This window comes from Parasteatoda tepidariorum, chromosome 11 (genome assembly GCF_982258835.1).
Source record: "Parasteatoda tepidariorum strain Cologne lab strain chromosome 11, Ptep-v5.0, whole genome shotgun sequence".
Lineage (NCBI taxonomy): Eukaryota > Metazoa > Arthropoda > Arachnida > Araneae > Theridiidae > Parasteatoda > Parasteatoda tepidariorum.
Genome location: NC_141765.1, coordinates 36,652,452 through 36,674,837, shown reverse-complemented (window position 1 = coordinate 36,674,837; position 22,386 = coordinate 36,652,452). Strand labels below are relative to the sequence as shown.

The 22,386-nt window shown below is 30.0% G+C and overlaps 1 protein-coding gene across 1 annotated transcript in view; it reads left to right on the top strand.

Annotated features, from left to right (window-relative positions):
• Window positions 1-21,707, top strand: part of LOC107443755 (A disintegrin and metalloproteinase with thrombospondin motifs 9) — a 332,741-nt gene extending 311,034 nt beyond the window's left edge. The window contains exons 25-36 of the mRNA XM_087154967.1: window positions 59-277; window positions 3,874-4,035; window positions 6,040-6,204; window positions 7,557-7,727; window positions 9,354-9,524; window positions 9,651-9,857; window positions 10,606-10,741; window positions 13,417-13,603; window positions 14,709-14,845; window positions 16,619-16,815; window positions 18,888-18,989; window positions 21,480-21,707. Coding sequence (XP_087011093.1) covers window positions 59-277; window positions 3,874-4,035; window positions 6,040-6,204; window positions 7,557-7,727; window positions 9,354-9,524; window positions 9,651-9,857; window positions 10,606-10,741; window positions 13,417-13,603; window positions 14,709-14,845; window positions 16,619-16,815; window positions 18,888-18,983 — 1,848 coding nt within the window. The 3' untranslated portion in view covers window positions 18,984-18,989; window positions 21,480-21,707. The remainder of the gene's footprint in view (window positions 1-58; window positions 278-3,873; window positions 4,036-6,039; window positions 6,205-7,556; window positions 7,728-9,353; window positions 9,525-9,650; window positions 9,858-10,605; window positions 10,742-13,416; window positions 13,604-14,708; window positions 14,846-16,618; window positions 16,816-18,887; window positions 18,990-21,479) is intronic.
• Window positions 21,708-22,386: the final 679 nt, after the last annotated feature.

Genomic DNA, 22,386 nt, shown 5'->3' with positions numbered 1-22,386 from the left:
AATAAATTTTAAATCATTGCATAATTTTTTTTATGATTTTACTGTTGTCATTATTTAGTGTTCTACATCCTGTGGATATGGTGTGCAAACTAGGCAGATAGTATGTCTGTTAGCTGATAATAATAGTACTAATGACGATTTCTGTGACCTCAATCTCAAGCCAAGGCATGAAAAAAATTGCTTCATTACTGATTGCCCACATCAAAATTCTTCGCTTAGAATTATTCATAACAGTGTTGAAACAGTGTATTATTGGAGAACTGGATCTTGGGGAAAAGTAAGAAATTTTGATGGGTCATCTATATAGTACACTGAAGAGCCAAAAAAACTGGTATACCTGCCTAATATCGTGTAGGGCCCCCGCGAGCACGCAGAAGTGCCGCAACACGACGTGGCATCGATTCGATCAATGTGTGAAGTAGTGCTGGTGATAATTGACACCATGAATCGTGCAGGGCTGTCCATAAACCAGTGGGAGTAAGAGGGGGTGGGGATATCTTCTGAACATCACGCTGCAAGTCATCCCAAATATGTTCAATAATGTTCATGTCTGGAGATTTTGGTGGCCAAAGAGAGCTCTTGGATCTACTCTGCAGCAATTCTGGACGTGTGGGGCGTCACATTGTCCTGCTGAAATTGCCCAAGTCCGTTGGAATGCACAATGGACATGAATGAGTGCAAATGATCAGACAAGATTCTTACGTACCCGTCACCTGTCAGATTCTTATCTAGACGTATCAGGGGTCCCATATCACGCCAACTGCTCACACCCCATACCATCACAGAGCCTCCACCAGCTTGAACAGTCCCCTGTTGACATGTAGGGTCCATAGATTCATGAGGCTGTCTCCATACCCGTACACGTCCATCAGCTCTATACAACTGGAAACAAGACTCGTCAGACCAGGCAACGTTTTTCCAATCGTCAACAGTCTAGTGTCGGTGTTGGCGAGCCCAGGCAAGGCGTAAAGCTTTGTGTCGTGAAGTCAACAAGGGTACACGTGAGGGCCTTTGGCTCCGAAAGCCCATATCGATGATGTTTTGTTGAATGGTTCGCACGCTGACATTTGTTGATGGCCCAGCATTGAAATCTGCTGCAATTTCGGGAAGGGTTGCACGTCTGTCACGTTTAATGATTCTCGTCAATCGTCATTGATCCCGTTCTTGCATGATCTTTTTCCGACCTCAGCGATGTCGTAGATTTGATGTTTTACCGGATTTCCGATACTCACGGTATACTCGTGAAATGGTCGTATGTGAAAATCCAAATTTCATTGGCATCTCGGAGATGCTATGTCCCATCTCAAGTGCGCCGACTGTAACACCACGTTCAAACCCACTTAAATCTGTATAACCTGGCATTGTAGCAGCAGTAACCGATCTACGAACTGTGCTAGACACTCGTTGTCATATATACGCGGTGCCGATCGCAGCGCTGTACTTTGATTGGCTCTATACCCCTTTATTTGCATACTCATGCCTGTACCAGTTTTTTTGGCTCTTCAGTGTATATATCAGGGGTTTCCAGCTTACATGAGGCTGGGGGCCACAATTAAAAACACAAATCACATGGCGGGCCGCAACTTTATCAAAATTTTTTGTAGGACTCTTTTATGTTTGAAGGAACATAAAATATTTCTGTCAGATTTTTACCAAGTTGTGAAAAACAAAAATACTGAATTACAAATTAGAATAGGAAGTAGATTTCTGAAAATATTTCAATGTTATTAATAATAGTTTTAAAAATATAAAATAAATAATAAAAATTCGGGCAGCAATTACTTTTATGTGCACCTATGTATTAAACAATTAATGTGCAACAGATATCAAATTGTTAAGATATAAAACTTTAAAAGGGTTGGCATCAAAACTTACATAGTAGCACACAAAATATTCAATGAGAAAATTGAGGTTTGTCTGCTGTAACCACCAGAGAATAGATATTTACATTTTAAATTTTAAATTTGCAAATATGTGTGTAAATATTTTCGTCCAAAATGAGTGGTTTCAGGAAGTTAAATCAGAGAATTTCTGCGAGAAAATTTCAGATATGCGCGTGCTAAATTATATTCACAAAATACAAAAAAAATGAAATAAGAAAGAGCAACATACACGATTATTTTCGTATTTGAATAAATATTTTCTTGGATGCAAAACCTGAGAAATAAATTTTTTTGCACCGTTGATATGTTAAATTTCACAGAAACGAAGAAATTAGGTTTTTATTAACAAGAAAAGTATTTTAAACCCATCTATATTTTTTACGAAAATTGTTCGAAAAACAATGACACCTAATATATTTTAGTTCGCGGGCCTCAAAAAAAGGCTTCGTGGGACGGATGCGGCCCCCGGGCCGCCAGTTGGAAACCCTTGGTATATATGTATAATGGAATACTTATTTATCGTTAAAATAAGTTTCTTTCTCAACAACAAAAGTGGTAACGAGATAAAATATGTTTATAACTGGGTAATTAAATCATACTGCAAGACTTAATTATAATGGAACCTATAAAGTTAACCACCTGTTAAAGATAACCACTCTTATAGACAAGCAAATTTACATTTAATTATAAAAATGAGCAAAACCACATCAACCAGAGAATCTATCGAGCTTATGTTGAGTATTGAAATAAATCAAATTTGTATAAAAATACTATTTAATGCCATTTTAAACCCTTCATAATTTAATTATTTCAGAAAATCATGTAAAATTATTTGTGTGGGGCATTGCTACCACTTGCTACTAACTACTTTTGGTTTATAAATAAAAATTTAATTAGTAGTGCATCGTAAATTATCTACTAATTCAAATTTCTCAATAAAATGTCAAAATAATAATAAAAACATATATATCCAACAAGTAACATAATTTATATAGAAATAAGTCAAAAATATTTTAATGGCATTCAATTATAAAAGTGGAACTTAAGTACAATTTTTGAATAGTTAAATTGTATTGGCTGTAGCATTTAAAATTTATTGCGAAGGAAAACAGTGGCGATTTACAAGGTGCCCCAAAATTCACGCAAGAAGTAATTTTGATAGATAAAATAGCTTTTTAATTAAAAATTGAGAATGCTTTATTGATTCATAAGGTATCCAATATAGCTGTGCTATATGAAGTATATTGTGTGTAGTAAATGGTCTCTTTGGTTGTGCTGGCATATGCGCACTCTTTCGTCAAAAATTTCAATGACAATTTTCTTAAATATGTTTGAATTTAATTAATACAGAGCTCAATTTCCTCTTTCAAGACGTGGTTAATTCTAAGTTCATGGCATAAACCTTAGACGTGGCATAAACCTTAGACCATATCAAAATAAAAGGTTCCTTGACGTTATGTGGTATTATCTGAGCTGCCAATTGTGATCACCAAAACGCGAAATCTGAACAGAATGCGTTTACTAAAACGCGAAATTACACGAATAAGGAATGACTTAAAACTCAAAATATTTTTCAACAATGAAAACGCATCGCTCCAACACGCAGCACTCTATTCTTAAAAACTCTGAACTGCTAGCTCTGCAATGCTGTCAAATTCTATAAATTGAAAACATTTTTTGCTTATTTTTTTATTTTATTTATTTATTTATTTGCGCAAGTGGTGCGAAAATCGAGATGTTTGGGTGACCTATTATAAATAGATGTTCAGATAGAATAATTTAGATGACTCTTTATGAATTTCAAATGAAATTAGTTGTGAAAAAAAAATAGTTCAACAGCTTAAAAAATGACTTTTTAATTTCAATTTCAATCATAGTTTGCTGATAGATGAAGGTGGTTCTTGAAGTTTACATCACCCTTTTGATATGTCATTTCAAATCTATCAATTTTGTCTATAAGAAAAATGTCATAATTTAAAATTAATTTCAGTGCTCAAATTCATGTGGTGGGGGCATTCGACGAAGACAAGTGGCATGCTACGATGATTTAGGACAACTAAGTAGCAATTGTGATGCATCAAAAAAGCCTCCTGATATGTCTCCATGTAATTTGGAAAAGTGTCCTCAGTGGGATATTTCTGACTGGAGTCCGGTAATATTTAAAATTATGTTGATATTTTTTTGTATTTATTTATTTAAAATACAAACATGCATTGATTTTATTTAATAGATCTAACCTTTTCTCCTTTCTGCTTAAAATTTGTCGTTATTATCGTAGGCCAATAAGACAAGGGGTGAGATTGCTCTTGTTTTCCAGTGGCGTTATCTATGGTCAAAAATTTTACTTCTGCCGCACCCATACGTCACACCCGTTTATATTGTCATATATCCAGTCATCTATCCATTCATTCATCTACAAATCGCAATTTTGACCTAAACTATAGAACGATTAATCTCCAATTCAGAACTCCCAGAGGTATTTTTCTTTATAGGAACAGGGAGGACTTTCTGACCCAACAGATTGAATGTGCACAAGTCATTATTTACTACACGGGGAGTCTTCAGTTGGCTGGATTCGAACTCTTGTTCTCCCGAACATGAGTCTAGCTCCTTGCCAACCAGGCAATCTTGGTCTTGCTACCTTAAAATAAAAGAGATAAATAAATAAAATTGCGCAGGTTTAGCAAGGTAGATAAATAAAAATAACTCACTGTAAATAGTTATAATTAAGGGATGTTTGTAAAACCCACCTAAACAAAAGAAATAATAAAACTTGCTATAGTTTTTATTCAGAACATGTGAACTGAATTTTTAATAGGCATATATTATGATTAGTTAAAGCTTTGTTACCAGGTATCTTTAAGATCAGTGAATTTGAAAAAAAAAATTTATCGTTTGCTGCGTCCTTCTTAGAAAATTAGTGAATTTATTCTCACTAAGCTTCAAAATTAGATACAAATTTAAAAACAAATGGCTCTGCTAACTAAGAATAACTATAAAAGGATATTTGAGAAATAACTACCATTTGCTTAAGCAACCATATCATAGCTGACCGTACCATGGGACCAAATTATCACATTTGTGCAAAAATTTCTAATGAAATATTCTGGGACTCAATGAGAAACATCGTTTATAGTTTTTCAATTATCAACAATATCTATTGACAAACTTTGTAACTTATTTTTAAAATAGATTAGAGTAAAAACTTTCGGGTTCTAACCAAAACTCAGCACTGAAAACATAAGAAAAGTGAAAAAAAAAATTAGGAATAATGGCTTCTAAATAGTAAATGAGTGCTAGTGCCAGAGATTTAACAAAACACAAATACGTACACAATGCTTACGAATTTACTCTAAAAAGTAAGCCATTTAAAATGACCTATTGCACTACACTGATCACGCATGTTAAGTCAAAGCAAATTTGTCAGATTTTTAAAAAAATGGTTTTGGTGCTGCAGCAAGCTACAGAAGAGAGAATTGTCATATAATTATAATGACAATTGAAGAGCAAATTGGATGGTGCTTATAAACGATACTGTTATGAAAATGAGTAAAATACCTTTGCATTTTATATGATTATCTTGTAGTAGGAAATAAGGTGAGTCTGCCTTCAATAAAATAGTTGCATTGGTCTTGGTCACGGGGATTTAAATGAATTACTTGAAGAAAAAACTACCAGTTGGCGATAACTTCTTGTTGGAAAATCGAAAATCCCTGGACTCAGTTATCCACCGTCTTGTTTTAATTTGCTGCAGTAAGAGCAAGCGGCCATTTTATGTTACCAAACGCTCTTAGAATCTTCTTTTAAACCGAGAGCACTCGGAAAAATAAAAAATCCATATTAACGCTGTATAATTGAATGAGACGGAAATAATATCTTCCTTTTTTTCAAAAGCTCGCTTAGAAACTTTTTTCACAAGGCTCTCAAACTGATTCATAATTTTTTTTAATTAGAAACTTGTCAGAGAGTTACATTCCTATCTAAAAGCTAGTAAAATTTTAGTACGTATTGTTGTTAAATCAAAATTTTGATAACGAATATTTCTCTTTTATCAATTTAGAGAAATGTTTTGGCGATGATATTTTTCAATAACTGGTAAAACTGCAAAAATTTTAATCTTAATATTATGATGATTCATGTGACTTTTCTATTTTAGTGTTCTGTTTCTTGTGGGAAAGGCAAACAAACTCGTCGTGTGCAATGCGTTAATAATAAAGGTAATGTGATGAACCATGAAAGATGTGAAGCTCCTACTCCGGAAAATGAGAAACGTTGCAAACTCATTCCATGCCTGCATTGGTCTTGGTCTTCTTGGTCACAGGTATTTAAATGATTTACTTGAAAAAAATTAATATATCTTTACTTAAAAATTGGGATTAAAATACTTAAGATAAATATAAGACTCTAGAATTACTTATCTTTATTGCCTTAGATAAGGAATATTAAGATAAATTTAAAAAATATGAAGCAAAAAACGAACGCTTTAATACAGAGAAAAAAAATTCAGGTAAAGATATCGTATTGCATGGTGATATATTTTCTTCTTTCTTTAAAAAAAGAAAAAGAAAAAAAAAAGACAACTTTGGTAATAAAGCACTTTTTCGTCCATGTAGGGAAATGATTTACCAGAAATTCTTGTCTTGAAAATTACAATTCTCATTGCAACACACAGTAAAAAAACCAAATAGAAAAGCAAAATTAACCGAAACAAAACTGGTTTTTTATGCCATGCTATAAGGTATCATAATAAAATAAATAGGTTTTGTCACATTTACCAAATTTTAACGCATATTGTAAAACGTTATTTCTCTGTTAATTTTACCGAAATGCATTACCATAGCGTTTCCTTAAAAACTACAGAGCTTTTTGGTGTTTACGTCGAGCCAGAGATTCAATAAATTTTACAATATTCTGGTAGTTTTGATCATACTTTTTATTCAGTGAACCAGTTACAGCTTTACAAGTGCTTTATATGCAAGATTCAAAATTATCAGAGCTAATTAGCCTACATTAAATATTTAATTCACATTTAACTCATATCAAAAAATTTTTGAGCAATTTACTCAAGAGAACAAAACACAATTTTACTTTAAATGACATAGATGTGACGCAATTCTAGCTTTATATACCCAATCTGTTTCAAAACAGGCATTTTTTCCACTAAGTTACTCAAAACCAACTTCAGTCTTGATCCAATTAAATTACTTTGGAACTCAGAAGTAATTCAATTGGCTCGGAAGTTTTCTAAAAATGTTGCTAAGTCTTCCCTGAAACAAACAATTTTAAGGAAATTGTACTATAAATGCTCCAAAAAATTTACTTTAGATAAGAATAGGAAGTTAAGCTTTTACTACTGGTAATTTCTAGTAGATAGATGTATTTTTCTTAAAAATTATACAATTTTACTCTAAACTGTTTCAAAAATACTAAGTAGCTGCTCCAAATCACTTAAAAGCTAATAAAAAATTGTTTTTGCTGACTGAAACCAAATTCAAGACAAAAAGCAGAACACCTAACTACATTATTCTCAAAATAAGCGTAACTGGTAGCAACAGTGTTTAAAATTTCTACCATTTAAATTAAATATAAACATTTCCGACTTTTATTAATTCTTGAAAGTTACTTTTAGTTACTTTCTGAAATTTTACGTGGCTATAATTATTTTAATTTCAGTGCTCTACAAGCTGTGGACAAGGTTACCAAACTCGAGTTGCTCGCTGCTTGCGAGGGCAGAGAGTTGTAAGCGATGAAAACTGTGGACTTCTTTCAAAACCCTCACCAGAAACAAAAATGTGCAAAAATAAAAGTTGCAGTTTTCACTGGCGAAAGCAAAAATGGTCAAAGGTAAGACATTTTATTGTGATTATTTCTTTACCTACTTTTTTATTGCATCATTTCACTACAACAGTATCATAAAATTAAGCATGACATACCTCTAAGGTAATAATAAATTTTTCTTAAAACATATTTTTCATTATGCAATATTTTTTCATTTATCAAAATTAATTTAAATAACTTATAATAAATTTTCCTCAATTATAAAATAAATTGCATTACTCTGCATGAAAAACCACCCTGAAGGATTTCTGCAGATTTTTACTTAAAATAACCTCTTGACCTCTTGAAACCGAAATTAACCTCATCTTCCCCCATTACCTACTGCTTCAAGGGAACAACGCTTTATGTTTATCCTTTTTCGAAAATTTTATGGCCAGTAATTAGGTAAGAACAATGGATTATTTTTACCATTAAACTTCTTATGATTGAATTATGCTAGAGAGATTTAAACATAAATAACAATAAAAAGGAGGGAGATTTAGGTTTCCCCCTGAAAATTGTAAAAAGCTTAACTGTAACAGAGTGGCGTAAGACATAAGCCTTCAAATTATTTAGAAGCAGTGGTAATTAAAACTCTATAAATCGATATTTATTAAACCAAAAACCATACATTAAAAGACTACCACTCGAAAATATTTTTCCGCTGTCCAGAGCAAGTTGGCATCTCTATCCCTCTCTCTCTCTCTCTCTCTCTCTCTCTCTATGTATATATATATATATATATATATATATATATATATATATATATATATATATATATATACACCGAAGAACCACTACATTATGACCACCCTGCTAATATGCAGGACCACCTTTAGCCCTCAAAACTGCTAGCACCCGCCGTGGCATTGATTCCACAAGGTGTTGATAGGTAGTCTGAGGTATCTGGTACCAAGCACTCACCAACTGGTCCTGCAATTCCCTAACATTGCTAGGGGGTAGCTTGGCAACACGAAATTGGTTTTCCAAGTAGGATCACAAATGTTCTATTGGATAAAGGTCAGGTGAATTTGGGGGCCAAGACATGACTTGAAAGTCGCTGGAATGTTCCCCGAACCAATCCATGACGATTCGACCCTTATTATTCTGTTAGCAAACACCATCCCCCGCAGGAAACAATGTTGCCATGAATGGGTGAACCTGGTCTGCAACTATGTTCAAGTTGCTTACAGACGCCAGGGATTGTTCTATGAGGATTATGGATCCTAATGTGCCCCATGAAAACCTGGGTGAGCCCATTGTTATAGATGGAGGGTGGTCATAATGTAATGGCTCTTTGGCGTATATATATATATATATATATATATATATATATATATATATATATATATATATATATATATATATATATATATATATATATATATATATATATATATATATATATATATATATATATATATATATATATATATATATATATATATATATATATATATATATATATATATATATATATATATATATATATATATATATATATATATATATATATATATATATATATATATATATATATATATATAATACAATTTGATTAAATGATTAAAAGCAGATGGGGAGAAGAGAGCTCAGGAAGCTCACATACGTTGAATTTCATACCATTCTAATTTAAACTATTTCTTTTAACAGTGCTCTACAAAATGTGGTAAGGGCCATAAATTTAGAGAGGTCACCTGTGTTAGTGGAAAGAATGAGACAGTAAATGACAGTTTTTGTAGCCACATAAAGAAACCAAGGACAAAACGAAGATGTCATCAGTACCAGTGCGCCATGGCATGGATGACTAGTTTATGGTCAGAGGTCAGTACTAAATTATATATATTTTTTAAACATAGAAAGAAAAATAACAGTGTTCAGTTTCATCCCGAACCTGATTGATAAAATTCAAATTTGCTTTAATCCTGAACTTTTATTTGTTACTTTCAGTGTTCAAAAACATGTGGGAAAGGTGTTCAAACGCGTGATGTAACATGCCACAGAGTGAATCCTTACAAATGGATAAATCCTGACTCTGTACCACAACCAAACAGCAATGAATTTTGGTGTAATCTGGACGATAAACCATCAGTAACGAGAGGATGTAACTTGGGTGATTGTGGTGGTAATGTTTGGAAAGTCGGACCATGGCAACAAGTATGAATTGCTTCGTTTAGATAATACTTTTTTTCTATATTGCTATCGACCAGATACATTAAACATTTTAAAATAAGTTAACACAAAATGCAAATTAATTTTGATAAAAAAAAATTATAAAAGTTTTTGATCAGGTGAATATTTGATAATAAGAAAAGTTATATTTAAACACGTAATTTCAATGGAATTACTAATAAATATATTCGTTGAAACGTTTCTAGAACTAGTCATTTACAAGCAAATTAATCATTTCTTTGTTTTGCCGTCTATTTCAAATTTTCTACCACATACAACAAAATATTAGGTACAACAATACATTTATAATTTGATAGGGAACCTATTATTGTAAGTAATAACGATAGTGCCAAACAATAAAGTTTTAACTACTCTGTTTTCATATGCACTTTTTTATTAAAAATAGTTTGATTAAATATTATTAATTGTTTCTTAGTATAAATTTGATATTTCATTTATGATAGAACAGGAAAAGAAATCAAAAGTACATAACTGAAGCCTCTGATAAAGAGCTTCAGCTCTGCTTAAAAACTTCCGTAGATTTTTTTTTCCCTAAAGTTTTTTATTTTTTAATGAAATTTAACTCAATACTTACGTGAGCTTACTTATTTTAAATAGGGAAATGACAAACACTTAGAAATATGTATCATCTTTCATCATTAACAAGTCTGTATGCTTAAAAATGTGCTGATGTTATTGTAAAAAGCATGAATTTGCATTTATTATTTTTCAGTGTTCGGTGCAATGTGGTACAGGAAGACAACGAAGAAAAGTACATTGTTACAATAGTAATGAAATACGTTTAAATAACACTTTATGTGAAGAGAAATATAGACCACAAAGAAGACGGCGTTGCCATTTACGCCCTTGTAAGTTTCACTTTATAATAACATACTTACTCATTCTATAATTTTCACCTATTATCCATCGAAATGAAATTTTCAAAAGAAATCCCTTTTATGATTAGGTCATAACTTTAAAAGCATGAATAGTTTTATTTATATATTTTATTATACCGTAAACCGGGGCGAGTCTACCCATCCAGGGGCGAGTCTACCCATTTTAGTTTTATTTAATTTTCACTATTTTAAATTGCAAATAAAAAATTTTTTACCGACGGAGGACTTAGTTCAGACTCTAAGGAAGATAGCGCTGTAGTAGTTTGATCCGTTTTTATTTATTTGGTGTATTTTTAACCGACCTGTTCAAACGTCTTTTGAGAGATTTGTACTGAAAATCAGCAAACTTTTAGTTGGTGCGCCGTAAGTATATTATTATTATTACTATTTTCACTTTGGTTAAGTGATAAACTTATCTAAGACTAAGATTACATTAATTTTATATGAAAAAAAACAAAAAGAATGTAAGTTTTGCTGTTGTAAACAAAAAGCCAGAATTCGCGGGGCGAGTCTACCCATTCGTATTTAGTTTTAATAAAGCATAATAATATAATTTAGAACTTTGTTTATATTAAAATTAAGTCATTTTAAATGAATTTGAGTATATTATTTTAATTCTGCATTGATAAATTTATCATTAATAAGAAAATTTATAGGTTAAATATAAATGTAAATATAAAATATGTTTATTTTACCTAGTTTTTCAATTTTTATATTACAAAATTAACTTTTTCTATTTAATGCAAGTTAAATAAATTATTATTTATAAATTACTATTACCTTCCAAAAGAATGGGAAAAGGATTTTTCATGATTCCCAATGTTTGAATTTCGATTTTGTTAATAATCTTTAATTATTATTATTTATTAATTATTTAATTGTAAATTTATATTAATTTTAATTTATTTTTTATCAACAATAATCAGAAATTTTTTTTATTTTATAATGTTAATGATTATAAAGACAAAACTGTGATCAAAATGTGATAATCGATCAAATACTCAATTTGTGTTATTTTATGAATAAAAAAATGGAATATATAATAAAGTTATGAATTTTACTTCATAAATATCCTATGTAGAAACTAAAATAAAAATTTAATAGTAAAATTTGATTATTTACAATGTTAACATTCATTTTAGTAGAATGGGTAGACTCGCCCCATACGAGAGATTTGTCAGCAGTTCTATAAAAATATGCAGTAACAGCGTAACTGTTAATATTTTCTAAAATCGATTTCACAGCTTTAAAGAGGGATAAATAGCGATTCCGAAACACCTATTAAAAGCCTTTTTTCTTTAATATTTACAAAAGTTTGACCACTTGAAAGTTGACAAACTGAAAAAATGGGTAGACTCGCCCCGGTTTACGGTATATATATATATATATATATATATATATATATATATATATATATATATATATATATATAATTAGACGCGTTTTCAAATCAGTCATTACAGATTTAAAAACATTTTTCCAAAGGCATACAAAAATCATTACATATGTTCAGAGAACATTTCATTGAAGAGCAAGTATATTAATTAAGAAATCACAAACTTAATAGCGTTTCACGAAACTTCATGTTTCGGTCTCGGTAATTTCTTCGTTTTATATTGGGTCGGCTGTTCAACGACGGTTATAAAATTAAAAAAAAATTATTCATTTTTTTAAAATTCTAATTTGATAAAAATGCAACACGTATAGTGGAATTTTCTATTGCAAAAACATACATTTGTTTATTTTGTTTGTAATTTTTATCAATTAAGAAAGGGAACTCGATTTTTAAAAACTTTTTTCATTCAATAATGACTAAAGTTTGAAGCAATTTCTATTACGAAAAAGTCCTATATACAACGCATATTGCATCGGTACTTTCTGTTAAATGAAAAAAAAAGAACCGAATAATCAAAGGATATAAGTTGGTGGAATAAATTATAGTGAATAGAAGAAATTATATGAAACTAATGACATCAGATATATAGTTAAAAATTTTGATGTTATTAGTTTCATAAAATTTCTTCTATTCAGTATGTCAAAATAGCTCAAAACAGAATAATTTTAAATTACATGTAGAATAATGTTAAATTGCAAGAGTTTTTTGTAAACAATAAATTTATTTAAGGAAATAATTATTCTATTAAATAAATTTATTGAAAAAAAACTTTTTTTTTCCATTTATGGCAGATTTTATTCGTTTTACTTACTGGCATTTAGCTATTTTAAAGTTATTATTATTTATTTACATTTTACTTTTGAACACAGTTTATAATTAGCTTAAACTTTTATATGCAAATGAGTTACAGTATTTTTATACATTTAACACTTTACAATGTTTCAAAAACCATAAACTAACCACGTCTAACGTATGCAAGAAGTTTGAGTATAATACAGTATTGGACATTTTAATACATTTTATAATTATTTCAGCTTTTCAAATGTCAGAGAATTGTTAAAATTTTGTATATTTATTAAGAATTTTTAGAACTTTTAGAAATCACTTGCGTTAGTTACTAAATATTAAATTATTGGAAATATATTGCCTTTAAAATATATTAGGAGTATTTCTAATTTGGAATCAAGCATTTTATAAATTTTCAAATGTATTTTAATAAAGTTTTAATTTTTATATCTTGCATATTTAGGTTCTGCAATCAGTTGCGCAGATTTTCAAGAAAGAGGTAACGTAACAGTAGATGGTGAGCAAGAAATTTTTGTGCGAGGGCGTTATGTAAAAGTGTATTGCGCAAAAATGAGTACAAGTACACCTCAAGAATATATTACTCTTGTTAGAGGAGAGCAAGACAATTATTCAGAAGTGTATAATAAAAGGTAACTAAGAATATATTAAATAATACTTAAAAATCAAGTAATGAAATAAATGCTAGCTAAAATATGAGGCAACTCGGTGAAAAAAATAAGTATATGATAATTTTTTGCAGTGAAACAGTGGAAAAAAATCAAAATAAAATTCTGTACAAGTTCTATGTTATACGTGAACTGAAAAACGAAGTTCTTCAAAAGCGACACATAGTAAATAAAAGCGTGGCTGTACAGCTTTTTCTCAATAATTTTCGATTGTTCATCTTTTTTTTCTTTTTTTTTCTTTTTTTTTGAGAATTTCGATTTGCTTTTCTTTCTGAAAATTGTGCGGCTGAACCAGCAGTATCTTCATGTTTTTTAGCTGGGACACAAACCTTTTTTTCATTATATATACCATTATGCACAGAAGTGAGGAAAATTGCTGAAAAATTACTGATTTTTAAAAGAATGACACTTTTTAAAATTTTTATGTTCAAAACTTCCAAATAAAATTTTCAGAAAAGCTGCTTAAAAAAAAATATGGAAACAAGTAAATCTTTTTAATTCATGTTGTCAATTTAATCATAAGTTTACAATTTAAAGTTCTTCGCTTTGCTACTAGTTAAAAAAAACTAAATTTTTAAAGCGATGCATTATAAAATGCGGCTGTACAGCTTTTTCAATGATTTTCGATTTCTTTTTGGGTTGTTTCGATTTGTTTTAGTGATTTAAATTTTTTTATGGAGATTGCATGGTTAAATCAGCAGCACCTGCAATTTTTTTTAGCTGGAAATGAGCATTTTTTTCATTATGCAATCATACGTACCATTATCTAAAGGAGTGCATAAGGAAATATTGATGCACTTATTTCTGCAAAAATGATCCATTTTAAAATTTCAAGGTTAAAAACTCGCAAATAAAACTCCCAGGAAAACTATTTATGACAGAAAAATATGGAAATATGTAAATAATATAATCCTATGTGCACTTATGCAACAAATGTAATGATAAGTATACAGTTTAAAGTTAAAATCAATCGGTGGAGTATGCTTTAAGTTGATTTCATAATAATTTAAAATTTAATTATTGGTAACTATAAATTACACAATAACAATTAACTATTCCTTTTTTTTAGATTGAAATATCCTGAAACATGCCCATACAGAGGAGCTCGCTTTGATTCATGTGACTGCACGATAGACAATAGTATTGGATCTGGTCTTACTACTTTTCAACGAATTGCTATTAATATTACCTCTCTATCAGTCTTTAGTAAGAATTTTTAATATTTTAGTTAATTTAAAAGTTCCAGTAAAATCTAAATTAAAAAGTTGCATTGAAAATTATTTCATTTTTAACTTATTTTGCATGCTAATCTAAAGTCTCAATTAACTATATAGTTCAGAGCTTTAACCAGTAACAGTTAGTTTATCGTTATAAACTATTGCTGTTGTTTCTAATGCCACTTGCCAAATAGCCAGCCTTCTTGGCAAAACCAAGCGATTTTAGAAAGAGGGTGCGTTTCTTGTTTCTCAGTGGTGCCATATATGGCCAAGAATACACGTGTCACAGCCCGTTTATAGAGCTGACTCATTCCTACATCCATCCATTCTTCCATTCATTTATTCATCCACAAATTGTACGAATGATCTACGACGATCAATCTCCAATTCACTACCTCCTGAGGAATAATTTGTCATGGGAACTTGAAGAGCTTTATGCCCGACAGATTTAACGTGCACCAGTCACCATTTACTACATGGAGAGACTTTAGCCGACGGAGATCGAATTCACAACCCCTTGAACAAGGGTCCAACACCCTACCAACCAGGCTAACTCGGCTCTCGTTATAAACTATAGTTCGTCCACCAGGAGTTGGCACTTGGCTCGACCTACATCACATGATATCCGACGATACTATTTCGCTATTTTTGGGAGAAGGATGTGAATAATCCTGTGCAAAGTTGCTATTTGATTGAAAGTTGCTATTTGTTGAGATCGTATGACAAAAATATTTATTTAGCAATCTTTATGTGCATTTTCTTAACATTAAGTATTTCATAAATTTGATGATGTTTCTCTCTTTTGAATCAATAGTTTATCCTTTTTGAGCCATTTTGCAAAAGCAGCAATTTTTAAATTTAAAATATGTTTAATTAGTTAGAGTAACGAATGATATAATAGAATTCACTGTTTGCGTTTGGCACGCATTAAGGATTGTCTCAATTTCAAGCGTGGAGATGTTTCTCCTCTTATTCCCGCGATGAAATGAACTCAGCGTCCGAAAAGATGGAACCAAGTGCCAAATCCTGGTGAACTAACTGTTCATCTGTTTACTCATGATAGCTCTACACTGTGAAAATTTTGGTGTATAGTTGCAACCATTTTTGGTGTTAAGGTAAACTAAATACAGAAGTCTGTAGCTACCATGCAAAAAAAATGTTATGAAAATTGACAAAATAACAATTGTTTGAAAGAATTAGCGTGAATATATTGCGAAAAATGCGCTTGTTTTTTAATCGAAATGTTTTTTCGCAACGAAGCCATTAAATCGATTCTAATGCTCTCGAAAACAGTAAACAAAGTAAACAAATCAAAGACAAGTCAGTAAACAAATAAAAAAATGAAAAATGAATCTAAAACTCTGAAAAGGTAAATAAGCACTCCAACTACATGCACCGTAAAAAAATTTTTTAGTTTTTCCTGAACACCAAAAATAGAGCAACAATACCCTAAAACATTTTACATTAGGCTAAATCTATATCGCTTAGTCAGCAAAATGGTTTTGAAGGAAGTATCAGAGCAAAAATTTCAATATAATTTAACATATTTTCTTTTCTTGATTTTCAACATTATTTAACAGAATATAGTTCAACTTTTAGATTGAAAAATATTTAGTAATTTTAAAACTCTTGAATGTTTTAGAAATAATGATAAGAACATAAGTTAAATTTGAACTTTCTTGATATTCTATTACTTTTTTTGATAATAAACTTATCAAGAAAAGTATACCAGCATTTCTTATAACTTTTTTTATGTTTTTAGCGCATGATCTAACTTATTCAAAAACTCATTCTGGACAAAGCATTCCTTTTGGTGAGTCTGGAGATTGTTATAGTATGTCTTCTTGTCCTCAAGGAAGATTTTCATTAAGTTTACTTGGAACTGATTTTATTGTATCTCCAATGACTAAATGGATAACGCACGGCAACTATCCTTCTAGCAGAATACGATGGTTAGAGGTAAAAGCATTATAATACTAACAGTGAAATGTTACAATATTTAAATTAATACACAATTGCTTATGATTTATTTTGTAAAGGTAAAAATAATATTCCAGCAACACTATAAAAAAATTCTGTATAAAATTACAGCAAAAGTACTGACATTCTGAGTGCAGCATCCGTAAAAACCATTTTTGACTTAAAATTTTATCCCGTAATTTTTTCTATAATGCTTATTTAATTGCAGTGATTCAGAAAATATTTCTATGAAAATTACGCTGTCAAAAAATCTAGAATAATTTAAGGTTTTAAACAAGCATCTGGTTTGGTTGATCAAAACCGTAAAATTTATGAAGTAAAACCGTAGCTTCAACGGCTTTTTTACCATAAAAGAGTAATTGTTTCTCCGTAAAAATTTTTTAAAAAAAATCCATAATAAATCTGTACTAGCACCTGATGTGATTATCTCACGTCGTCAAAATTTGTATCGACCAGTCATCGCTAGAATTCGAACTTAGGTCAATTCATTGGGAGGCATGCGTTCTGCCTTCTGAGCCACTACGACTCATATTTTTTTGCATGAAGAAATGGTGATTGTGAGTATTTCATTTTAATATTGTATCAGTTTGAAAACAAAGTCGAATTTATTAATACATTTCTCAAACTGTTAAACAATTCCTAAAAAGTAAGAACAAGTGTAGAAAATAATCGTAAAATGATTGGAAATATAGAAAATAATCGCTATATTTTTTTATTATCGTTATAAAAAATAATCGTTATATTATAATAATCACAAAACTTCATAACTAAAACTAAAAGTTCAACTTACTGATTTAATCCTTTTATGATTAAGATGATAAACTGAGGTAAGCCGTTTTATCATCATCAAGGCACGATTTTAAACCCTAAAATCTACGGAGAATAAAATTAGTAAAATTTTCAGTTGTGGCATTTTTCGCGCCGTGGTGCATTATGTTATTAAATATCTTGAAGATAATTCCATGAAATTTATTTTTATAGCTTTTTGGGAGAAACTAACTAATTTATTTTTCTTCATATGCTTCTATAATTAAAAATAAGTAAACAAAAATATTTTCACTTATTTTTCCCATACCTCAAATTATTGTTCAGAGTGGTTACGTTGTAATTAAAGTTATCTTGTTTAGACTAACATAGAGTCTGTTCTAATAGAAGGATGTCGATGAAACTTGGCATATAATGTTATTTAGATCTTGGTAAAAAGTAATCTACTGTGAAAGAATGTTCATATATCGATAACAACATATGAAGCTTTGACAGTACATTAAGCAATAAGAAAAAAGTCAGTAGTCGCTACCGCGAAAGGGTACATCATTTTGCATAATATAATGGAAAAGCTAGAACGAGTGTTGTCAAAAAAGTCGTTTTTTGTCACTTGTTAAATGCAAGAATATTGAAGTTTGAATAGCCTATGTGAGAAAACAATTTCGAGGCAGACATTGAAAATATAGGTTTGCTAAGAGTGCTGCAAGGTAGAAAACATGCGGCTTTCAAACAAAGTTAGATTGATGCGTTTCGCTGCTACAATTAGTCAAGGAATTTCACGCTATAAAGAATGCACAATTTGAAAACGAACTTAACGAAACTGAAATGCGCATTGAACTTATGCTACTATGAAATAGAATGTCTTTATGAGCACCCTTTTTTCAACTAGTAATCGAAATTTGAACAGTTTTTTTTTATTGTAGATTTCTTTTTCCCATGGTCTATTTAATACTTTATTGACCTTTGTCAACCTGAACGAATTCAATGTTGTTCTTAAAAAGGTAACTTTATTAAAGCCACTTTCTGCAGACAAATAAAGCTCAGTTGGCTACATTAATTGAATACTTTAATTATTAGTGAAATAGCAAGCTTGATATGAGAGCAATAAATGAGATTGAGGGGCTTAACACTGCTATAAAGATATTTTTCACAAAATTAGAAAAATTCGTAAAATTACGTAGGAAATCAGTGATTTTTTTAATTGTTATTATTTTAATTGTCTTTAAGTTCCCTTGTATTTAACTAATACACAATTTATAAATACGTCATATTTCTTTCAATTTTAGGGTGGACATGTAATACAAGGGAAATGTGGGGGCTTTTGTGGGAAGTGTGCACCCGATCATCAGATTGGATTACTACTAGAAGTTGCACCTCCATGATCTTTGGTATTGTATAATCAGTTGATTTTATTTCATGCGCCATTTTTTTAATTTAAACAAATGCAAATAAATTTTGATCAACTTATCACTATAGATTACATTAGTTTTATACATAATTAGTTTATTATCTTAGTAAAATGTAAGTAAAATACAAAAATAATTTTCCCTTTTACGAGGATGCTAATTGAAATGTCATTCACCAATCGGGTGGATTTTTTTTATATACAGTGTTTTAGGTTCTAAAATCATATATGAAATTTACTTTGTCAATTTCAAAGTTATTATTAAAATGTAATTTCTCTAAAACATCAATTTTTACAATAAGTACGTCGCCATTTAATAATTGTTCATTCCACTAAGGGAAAACATTGTTGGCTATAACAGGTTACTTAAATTTAAGACACTTCTCCGAAATCACAAACGTTTAACATTTATGTTTTAAAAGGCTAATTTTAAAAGATTAAATTATAAAATTAATTAAAAATTTTATTGTTTTGAGTAATTCATACAAACACTCCTATATAAATCTGCTTATTGAAAGCAATTTTTTTTGTTGTTTTCGAGTCGGCCCTCTCATTGCCCCCAATGTTGAATGATAACAGTTTATTAGCTTAATTAGAACTCTGGTGAGAAATCGTTTGGAATTAACTTTTTTAAACTTATCTTAGACGTGATTTTTCCAACTGTATTATTTGTCACAAATTTGGTGAATGTTTCACGATTGCCTAAACTTATATTCAAAATAATTTTAATTTTATTTATTATAATTATATTATTTCCTAAACTTATGATTCCAATAATTTTAATATTACGAAAAAGACAAATGTTTTGCATTCATTTTATTCCATAACCAAAATAACTTTCTGTAACAGAAATTACCTCTTCGGTTCCTCGCAAAAACCTCGATCCTTGTTAGTAAAACACTGTAAAAAATTTTAGATCAAATTACGGTAAAACGTACCATCAAATCACTGAATCACTGAATAACAACAATTTTTCTTTTTTATTTATCTAAATGTTAGATGATATACATTATAATGTCCAAAAAAATATTAATAGGTCACTTGAAAGTTGATTTACTATTAAATATTCGAAATTCAGCTTTTCTTTCAAAATTGCGTAATGCTTATGTTCAATCACTAAAATTGGATTTTAAACCTCAATTAAACTGCCGTTCATTAACCTTTAACTTACGGCGTTTTGCACGATGAAGTCATTCTGGTCCACTTATTGTTCCAGCAGTAAAAAAAGGTTCATTTCAATCTTCAATACAGTCGTTGTTGAAAATTTTAGAGCAAAGCTTATTGCATTTTATCGTTATGCATTTGATGGTATGCAAAATTATTGTTTGACCGTGATTTATATGACCAGAAATTATATGAGTCTCAGAGCTTAAAATGCTGCCTTATCAAATTAATTTGGGATTATTTCAACATTTCAATCAGATATATAAATATAACAAGCCAAAATCATATGCGGCAGGTGGTTTAGTACATTTTGAATAACATTCAGTAATCAACTCAATAAAATTACTTTCAAATAAATTATCAATACAATTCTCCAAATGTGAAGGAACGGTGAACGCTTTTAAAAGGAGTTGCTTTGATGAAGGAAAGATTTGAGATAACATTCAGTTAGAGGTTATTCCTCATCTAACCGATTTCAGCTGTCGAAGGGGTGGAGGGGGGAGGCAAAACTCTAAATATGCTTTTAGTCCTTTTTATTTGATTTTCACGAATAGACTGATGATAGATATTTACTCTATTTGGCAATATCTTTCAATACATGCAAAATGCAAAGCCGCTACCCAATCAAATTTGAGATCTGAAGCATGCGGTATTTCGCATTTTTTCTTATGCCAATAATTTTATGCTATAAATTTTTTCTTATGCCGATACAATTCTGTAATTAACAGTTCTTGATAGGTAATATACAGTTGCCTGTTTTTAAACTTTTGGTGAGTGTCTTTGTTTTTATGCAATTAGCGTTCAAAGAAACGTTTAGCGTTATTCAAATCGGTTTACATTAGTTGAAACTGTAATAAAATTAGATTTCAAGAATTCTAAAAACTGAGAAACGTGTTTTGTTAAACTACTTACTCAAAATCACAAATTTTATTGCCTTAAAGTATTGCGGAAATAGTTCCAAAAAAAATATCAAATGCTATTTCTTCTAATCTAATATAGCAACTTCTTTTTGACCTTTTTCAAAAGATATTGCGCTGTCTAATAATACTATGGTATCAAAAGTTTGTGAAGTAGAGAAAATATCAAGAAAACACAAATTAAAAATTTAACCTAAAATCCAAAATGAGGTAGAGGCCTTTTAAGTATGCTCAATTATGTAATTAAGTTTATAAAAGATTATATTCATGTGTGAGTTTATTATTTAGTGTATTTTTGGGGAAACCAAGGTGTAAATTGAAATAAATGATCTGTTGTGTCTCTTTTTGATTTTATTTGAAAATTTGTTAAAATACATTACATTTTCTTTCAGGTTTATTATAAAAATTACTTTTTTGGGACTAATTAAAAATATACTCTGCGTTGTGCTCTGTGTGAGTGAATTGTGCTCTATATTCGTGTCAACTGTTCCTTTTTAAAAGAAGTTCTGCAGATTATCACTTCACGGGAATATCGCAACATCAAGGCTTCTGCAGGCAGTAGCCTGGGCTTGTCCACTGCCACCAACTACAGTTAAATGCTGAGGTCAAATATATAAAAAGAAGAATTTTTTGTGTAAAAAGCAAGTTTGACGTGGCTTCGAAAAGGACACATTTGCTTTTGACTCTAGTGCACCACTAAGCAAACGGAACACGGAAAAAGTGAAAAACATTGAATTTATGAAGAGTGAAATATTTTCATGTACATAATCGTTTTGTATTTTTGTTTTTAGTCATAAAAAATCATCGAAATAGATTTTTAACAATATTTTCTCGCAGAATTTAATGACATGCTTTGCAAATACTCGAAAATATGAAATAAAACTAAAACATTTAATTTCATGTTTTTCACAGAATTTCTTTGTCTATATTAGAATGCATTATTTTTTAAATGATGGGATCAATGATTTTTTTTATGTGCATATGCCGCATTAAATATTTATTTCATCTTCCGTTATATTTTTTACAAATCTAATTGCTCACATGCAAAGTCTACTCTCTGTTGTTTATTCAAAATGCATGTAACACGATAGAAATGTCAAAATAAACCATTTTACAAATTGTATTAACTAAAATTCTTTAAAAAAATAATAAATATTAAACTAATTAAGCGAAAAAATGCTGGTATTGATCATGAGCAAAATATTTGACTCTATAATATTTATAGTTGTAATCTAATAAAAAGCACTTTAAATTAAAAAAAAAAGTGCTGGTGTGGATCAATTACTTGATATTATTGTT